The following is an 8193-nucleotide window of genomic DNA, read 5'->3' on the forward strand; positions in this document are numbered from 1 at the left end:
TATATATATTTTAGGACCCTTAATTGACCTTAAAGAAGTGCTTTTATATCATTGTTTCTGTTGATAGATCTATTGCATGTTGACTGTGCATTTGTCTCATTTTTCTTTTGACAGATCATAAGTATTATTGTTAAGAATGATGAATGTTGGTTAGCAAATCAACATTCCTTGGTGAATCAGCTGAAACGTGTATGGGTGAGTGAAGCTTTTCAGGAGAGACATCGTAAGGAGAATATGGCTGCGACAAATTGGAAAGAACCTAAGCTATTAGCATATTGCTTATTGAATTACTGCAAGTACGTGAAAACATTTATTTCCTATAGCTTGCATACATTTTCAAAAAAATTTTGAAAATACTGTAAAGGTATACAGGGGTACTAAAAATTGTTTGCAGTTATTGAAGAGAAGAGAAAGTTTAATATATTTCATAATATTGCCATTAGCTCTAAAACCATGCCTTTGGTACTGCCAGTTTCTTCACCAAGCCATGAGCATAGAAGTTTGGTTGGGTATTTTTTCACAGAAGCTTTTTATTTTATATGTTTTTACAGGAGGAATTATGGTGATATAGAGTTGCTCTTCCAGTTGCTTCGGGCTTTTACGGGTCGATTTCTCTGCAATATGACTTTCTTAAAGGAGTACATGGAAGAAGACATCCCTAAAAACTACAGTATTCCCCAGAAACGGGCTTTGTTCTTCCGGTTTGTAGACTTCAATGACCCAAACTTTGGAGATGAGCTCAAAGCCAAGGTAACTAAAGCAATTAAATCAAAGAAGTCTGGTATTTAGGTGTAATTTTCTTCTTGGGAACTAGGGCAACAAAACTCGCTTACTTAAATGTCAACGAGTTTGATAATTGGCAGAGCCATTTAGGTGAAAATATCATACCTGAAGAAGAGTGATAATAAACGGAGACAGCAATTTATCTTGCTTTCAGTGCTGACTGCTTTAGTTTACACTTTCTAAGAATCTTTGCCCTTGGAAGGGGGAAAGAGGAGAAAAAAAATCTGTGTGTGTCTGTTTCTTAAGGTTTTATTTATAGCTTCCTTTTTATAACGCAGTGATTATGTCTAACATGCAGGTTCGCATATGAAATTACTTGAATGTTGACTGCCATTAGAAGAATCTGATAGTCGAGTATAACTGGGTGTTTGTATTCTATAGGTGCTGCAACACATCCTGAATCCTGCTTTCTTGTACAGTTTTGAAAAGGGAGAAGGTGAACAGCTGTTGGGACCCCCAAACCCAGAAGGAGATAATCCAGAAAGCATCACTAGTGTTTTTATAACAAAGGTAACAATCCTTGCTTACATTAAAGCATTTGAACATCAAAACACAAAGTTGTTCCTCTCATTTGGCTTTTCAATCCTGATTTGAATTAGTTGTGCTATTTCTAAATGCTATGATTGCTTATATGAAATCACATCATAACTTTGAACTGTTGTGGGATCCATCAGTCATCAGTAGGATTGGACTACGATTTGCTGTTTATGATATCTTTAGGATTTGAATGTCTGTCTTTAGAAACGGGCCTTGTATGGCTGTAGTCTCAGTCTTTTTCATAAGCAAAGCTTTCCATGACTGAACATCAGTATCTTTGTAATTCACTTTGATTTCATTGAACCAGTTAGCAGTTACAAAATAGATGTTGTTGAAGATGAGGGTTGCGGTTTTTAGTTATGTTTTTTAATAGGTTAGCACTTTGGAAGTTCATAGATCTGCTTGTTATTTAAAAGTTCTCACTTCAGGAGGTTGTTTTGTGGGTATTAAACTGAATCAAAAAATGGTTATAGTTATTAGTCATCTTAAAAACCACTCAAAGAGCACAAAAAGTTGGACTTTGCTTTTGTAGATAATAAAGTTGAGTTGTTTTGGTTTTGTTCTGTTTTTTCTCACCTTCCTCTCCTCTTTGATCATTCCTGGGGCTAGGTACTTGATCCAGAAAAACAGGCTGATATGCTGGATTCTCTCAGGATATATCTCTTGCAGTTTGCCACACTTCTGGTTGAGCATGCTCCACATCACATTCATGACAATAACAAAAACCGGAACAGCAAACTACGACGCCTAATGACATTTGCTTGGCCTTGCCTCCTGTCCAAGGCATGTGTAGACCCAGCATGCAAATACAGTGGACATTTGCTTTTGGCACACATCATTGCAAAATTTGCCATACATAAGAAGATAGTTCTGCAGGTATTGACTATGGGCTTGTGAGGGATAAGTTCTGTAGTGTGCTTGCTTTTATTTTAAAATGCAGGGTAGAGGGTGCAGAGTAGTTTTGGATACTTAGTATGCAAGTAACACTTAAATTCATATGCAACAAACATGCAGAAGCAGCAAGTTAAATATTAATACAAATTTATTTGGGGATAGGATATTGTAGAAAGAAGTTTGAAGGTAAGTGAAAAGAGAGAGGGTAAATGAGACAATGGAAGGTCCTTTTGGTTGAATTAACAGAATGGTACTGTCTCTTCCTTTAAAAGAGACAGACCTTTCAGTTGAGACAGAATGTGGGGACCAAAGGAAAACTTCAAATTGGACAGTGGAGAGGGAGGGGAAAAAAGGGCACGTAAGGGAAACAAAAGTGTATGCTGTATACTTCTGATGATGAAGTATCATCGTATATTTACTAAATTATGGGTCTTCAGGAAAAAATTGTGTTTAGAAAAGGTGTGTTGTAGCTTCTCTTTCTTTATAAATGCTTTATTTTTGTAAATCTGTATAATACTAATGTTGATCAGAAATTTTGCTGTTCAGGTTTTTCACAGTCTTCTAAAAGCTCATGCGATGGAGGCCCGAGCTATTGTGAGGCAAGCGATGGCTATTCTGACTCCAGCTGTGCCTGCTCGAATGGAGGATGGACATCAGATGCTGACTCACTGGACACGGAAAATCATTGTTGAAGAGGGTCATACAGTTCCCCAACTAGTACATATTTTGCACTTGATAGTACAACATTTCAAGGTACTTGCACCAGTTATTCTGGTAATCACTGTATCTCGGATATCAAGGAGGTAAACTGCAATATGATTAGACAATAATGTAATCTGACTTATATGGTTTAGCTTCAAAAGGCATCATCTGTCTGCAAAGATATTTATTTAAAACTGAAAACTTCTATTAAAATTATGTAGCAAACCACTTATTAAGCTTTACCATGGTAGACGTTAGAATTCAAAATGTTTGGTGAAAATCTGCAAGATTAATTCATTGCATGTGTATTAGCAGTGCTCATGAACAGAGCTGTGAAGATTCTTTAAGAGTATTAAAGTGTAGAACCATATTCTTTTTCATCTTCCAGTAATCCTTGTTTGTTCAACTTTCTACATTCTGTGGGGTTCGCAAGGTAACCTTTATCTCCAGCTAATTTATGTTGGGAAACATTAAACAAATGGGGGAATGCTGCAGAATGTCAATATATGAGCATTTTTGAAAACACCTATTAAAATACAATCCAAAGTGAGAGCTAGCTAATGTGCGTTTAAGTCACTTTTCAGGAATCAATGCCTCAGTGCTTTTGGAAAAAATGCCTGAGTGTGTTCAAATGCGAGTTGTAGCTCTCTAAAGGCATGGGCAAAAAATTGTGTGATTGGTCCTTGAGAAAAATCATGCATCTTCCAAAGAACATCTTCATTTAGGTCCTTGAAATCAGTCGTCACTACTGAAAATTGTAGCCAAAATTTTATTTTCAAAGCATGAGTTACTTTTCTGGTTTGCAGGATTTGAACGTGGTACAGATTTAGGAAACTTTGGGATGAAAGAGTATTTTACCATATTGCTTTATTTCGACTCCAGTTTTTGTGTAGACTTTTATTGATTAATGGCTAACATGACTGTGAAACCATCTTTTCAGGTTTATTATCCAGTGAGACATCACTTGGTTCAGCATATGGTTAGTGCCATGCAGAGACTGGGCTTCACTCCCAGTGTTACGATAGAGCAAAGAAAATTAGCTGTGGATCTTGCTGAAGTAGTTATTAAATGGGAATTGCAAAGAATTAAAGACCAGCAGGTAGGAAGTCTAAATAAACTGGTAAACATTGAACTGTTAGACAGTTAAATGCTTTTTTAACATGCATTTTGCTGATATTTCAGCCAGATTCAGATATGGATTCAAGTGGAAGTGGAGAAGGAGCAAGTTCTGCCTCATCTGCTGTTAAAAGAGGATTGTCTGTTGATTCTGGCCAAGAAGTAAAACGATTCAGGACAGCTACAGGAGCAATAAGTGCTGTAAGAAAAAATTGGATTTTGTTCAGAGACTCTGAAATTATAACCTGCAATTTAGTTTACTTTTCCACATAACTTGAAACTCCCTGAATTGAGAGCTGTACTTTTAGAAAATACTTTAAATCTGTTCTGCTTGTTGTTTTCCTTCTTCAATGTTGCTTATGTTGTTTGTGTTTTGTATACATGCAGGTATTTGGACGTAGCCAGTCCTTGCCAGGAGCTGATGCACTTCTTTCCAAACCAATTGACAAGCAGCATACAGATACAGTTGTGAATTTCTTGATTAGAATTGCTTGCCAGGTAGTATATTCACTTTGATATGCAAATACAAATGCAGCATTAGTAGCCAAAACCATAAATCCCGCTTTTCAAAGAGTCCTTTTATGCTTGGATTATTCTAGTGTTTGTATACTTTCACTGCAAGGTTAGAAACTTTACTGTGAATCTGTACAAAAAGTAAAATGTTTTCATTTTAAGGAGGAAAGAAATTGAATTTGATAACCAGTTTCTGCATGTTTTTCATTTCACAAATGGTGGATATTGTATGAGACGTATGCTTTAGCTTCTTATTGTTGGCATTGTACGTTTGTAGCTTGATGTAGGGAGTGTGCACTTTGAAATTAAAACTTCACATGTGAACAGGTGCAATCCCCGATTTTGAAATTGAAAGAGTCTCCATTTTACTGTGCTGTTGATCACTTCTAGCATTTTGTTTGTTCTTTACTTTCTCTTCTCAAGCAAGCACTGTATCAGGAGCGACATAATGGAAATAAAAGTCAATAGCAGAGTTTGGCTGCAGCCAGGCAAAGACTTCAAAAAGTTTCCAGAAGTGTTTTTTTTTTCTTAATTCACTTATATGTTTACCTGATGCTGCTAAGAATACTTGTTCTGTTGCCTAGATTTAATGGCAAGAATATTTTACCCAAAAACTGAAGAATATTTAGAGAGTTTAATAGGGAAAGGCTATGTCAATTATGTAAGTAAGGATAACGATTGTATTTTCGAGATAAAATACATGGAATTACTTCTTTTCATGCAGCATCTAGAACTAAAGATTTTCAACAAATTTTCTTAAGAATTAACTTTTCTACAGTGGGGAAAATTAGCTGGGTGTAGCTCAAAATTGACATTTTATGGCTCCTGCTTCTGCAGCAGACTCAGCTGGTCAGTAACATGGGATTTTATACACCACAGTCTGTTGCACAGAGTAGATGTGCTCTTGAACTATAAAGATGAATTGAGTAAAGAAATAAGTATATTTCTGTGTACTTAGAAAAGATTAACCATCTGGAGCATGTTCAGGTTTCTAGTAATAACGTATGGGATTAAACTTTTTTAAATACACGTTTGATGGGTCATTTGGCGTGATTAGCTAGCAGTTCAGACACCAGTTCTGATGTTTACTATTAATTGTCAGCTTTCTATGTGGTTAAATACTCTGTGACTATATTGATAAAACTACTTAAGCTTATCCATTTCAGAAATAAGAAATTATATGCTTGCTTGGAATGCATAATAAATTAATGAGTTGATTACAAAAGGTTGTCATTTTGTTAACTGTGATTAATTGCTAGGTAAATGACAACTCAAACACTGCTGGATCTCCTGGGGAATTACTGTCTCGCCGCTGTGTCAACCTTCTGAAAACAGCTTTACGACCAGACATGTGGCCAAAATCAGAACTGAAGTTGCAGTGGTTTGATAAACTGCTAATGACTGTGGTAGGTAACATTCTAGTCCTGTAGGTCTTTAGGTTTCACTAGCACATATGTTGACTGAGCACTAGCGATATCTGGATACTGATTTTTACTGTCTTAATTTTTTTTTTTTTTTTTTGTAGTGAAATATATAAATTATTAAGTCTGTGAATTGCATCAGTGGTTATAATTCGTGGAGTAACTTCCGGTGCTACATAGATTTTGAAATAGGTTGTAGTTTGCTTGTTTGGATGGCCTACTGGTTGGCGGGGTTTTCTTTGGTTCGGGGGTGTCTGTTTGTTTGTTTGTTTGTTTTAGTAGGAAGTTCTACAAATTGAGATTGATTTTATTGATTCATCATTTTCTGACTACATTATGGTAACACGAAGTTCACTGAAAGGCTAGTTTCCTGTATTTGATGATACAACATATTTTGTTTATTGTCTGTATGCTGTTTGTGTGCTTTTCGCCATATAGTAAGTTTTTCTACACCTATTTTGTTTGTATCATACTATTTGATAGACTAGCAACTGTTACTGTTAAATTTTTAGGAGCTCTCTTGATGTCACTTTTCTATTTCTTTGAATAAAGGAGTAATATATCCTACTTTTGGAAACTTAAAAATGTGTAAGATTACATGAAAATCTGCTGTGGCCCATTTTTTCCAAATGTTGATCTACATGTGCTATACTTCCATAATGCTATTGTCTTCATGAAGGTAGTCCTTGAAAGGGCAAGTATCTACTTTCATCCTCTTCTCCTTCTGTTGGAAGAGTTTTCAATGTGGCTCCATTTGTTTTGGGTTTAAAAGCACTGATAGTGCTCTAGGGAGCTCATACTTGTTGCTTTACTCATCTTTTCCCAAGTAGTGTGCAACCAGAGTGAAAATTGCCATTAAAATTAATATTTTTTTTTTCCTGTTGATGGCATTTGATAGCCTACAACAGGAAGAACTGCAGTCAGTTCTGGCCATTGTTGGACAAGGATTGCCTGCTACTCATCTTCCTCACTTACACAGTTCCGAAGCTATTTAAGTGCCAGGTGATGGCGGCTGTGCAGTAACAGCAGCATGACTTCAGGAAAATAATGACTTTGAGTGATTTCTCTGCACTGAAGACATCGTGAATGTCTACGTGCTGTCTGCTGAAGAAGAGCTGCATGTTATGTACACACCAGCATTGTCCTCCCTTTCTGGAACAGAGGGGAAGCTGGTGGATGTGTAAAAATAACATTAGAGAGTGCGATTCAGAGAGTTTATGTGCTTCCAGAATGTGAACTGTTATATTTTTCCTCTGACTTTTGGACAAATCTTTCAGTTTATTATCTTTCATGAATTTGGGGAAGGTGGACAAAGTACACCGCATCTAAGAGCAAGCCAGAATCAAAACCTAGCCCACTCCACTTCTCCTCCCCCACTTCAAAACAAATGCAGCGTACCACCCCTCAGACCTGAGGAAGGTGGATGTGGTTGATGTTTACTTAATACAAGGACATGAGCCCTCCTGAACGGGAATTTTATATCTTATTTTCTGCTATGTGGCATCAGTTATACAGGAAGTTCAGAAAAAAGAATAAAGCTTCATCAGCAGACTAATTTACTATCTTAATGATCATTTTGTACGTTTACAAAGAGGTCTAGGAATATTTTATTTTCCTTATTTTTTTCTTTAGTTCCAAATACCCCCTTTCCTAACCTTTAAGCTGTAATTTATAGAATATGCTGTTTTAGCTCTCCACTGAAGGCCTGTCTCTGAAAGATGTTGACAAAGAGGTAAAATATTACCCTCTCTTGAAAACACTTCTAACCTGCAAGTTTGCAGGCAACTTTTGAAGCAGAGGACCACAAAAAACATCAGCAGGAATAAATGATTTTACAGCGCCTTGTGTTTTACAGTTTTATGTTGCATGACTTGTCCAGAAGATTGACGTGAAACGTTGCTGGTGTAGAAACCTCAGACTTACTACAGGTTTTCAACAGATTTGATCTGGACTTGCTAATCTGTGCAATACTTGTGTGATTTCCTCCACTCACTGCCTTTTTTATATGCTCTTTTTAGGAACAACCCAATCAGGCCAACTTTGCCAACATCTGCACTGGCTTAGAGGTCTTAAGTTTCCTGTTAACTGTGCTGCAGCCCCCTGCTATCCTTAGTAGCTTCAAACCCCTGCAACGAGGTGTAGCAGCTTGTATGACTTGTGGAAACACCAAGGTTTTGAGAGCAGTCCACAGTTTGCTTTCTCGCTTAATGGGTATTTTCCCTACCGA

The 8193-nt window shown here is 36.7% G+C and overlaps 1 protein-coding gene across 1 annotated transcript in view; it reads left to right on the forward strand.

The window, feature by feature from the left end:
• Positions 1-114: 114 nt before the first annotated feature.
• The window catches only part of TRRAP (transformation/transcription domain-associated protein), a gene marked incomplete at its 5' end in the record, with an annotated part of 57630 nt that continues 49551 nt past the window's right edge, over positions 115-8193 (forward strand). The window contains 10 exons of the mRNA XM_010282397.1: positions 115-296; positions 552-750; positions 1165-1293; positions 1930-2196; positions 2761-2967; positions 3857-4015; positions 4099-4233; positions 4420-4530; positions 5805-5951; positions 7985-8193. Coding sequence (XP_010280699.1) covers positions 115-296; positions 552-750; positions 1165-1293; positions 1930-2196; positions 2761-2967; positions 3857-4015; positions 4099-4233; positions 4420-4530; positions 5805-5951; positions 7985-8193 — 1745 coding nt within the window. The remainder of the gene's footprint in view (positions 297-551; positions 751-1164; positions 1294-1929; positions 2197-2760; positions 2968-3856; positions 4016-4098; positions 4234-4419; positions 4531-5804; positions 5952-7984) is intronic.

The sequence above is a fragment of the Phaethon lepturus genome, unplaced genomic scaffold, assembly GCF_000687285.1.
Source record: "Phaethon lepturus isolate BGI_N335 unplaced genomic scaffold, ASM68728v1 scaffold17012, whole genome shotgun sequence".
Classification (NCBI taxonomy): Eukaryota; Metazoa; Chordata; class Aves; order Phaethontiformes; family Phaethontidae; genus Phaethon; species Phaethon lepturus.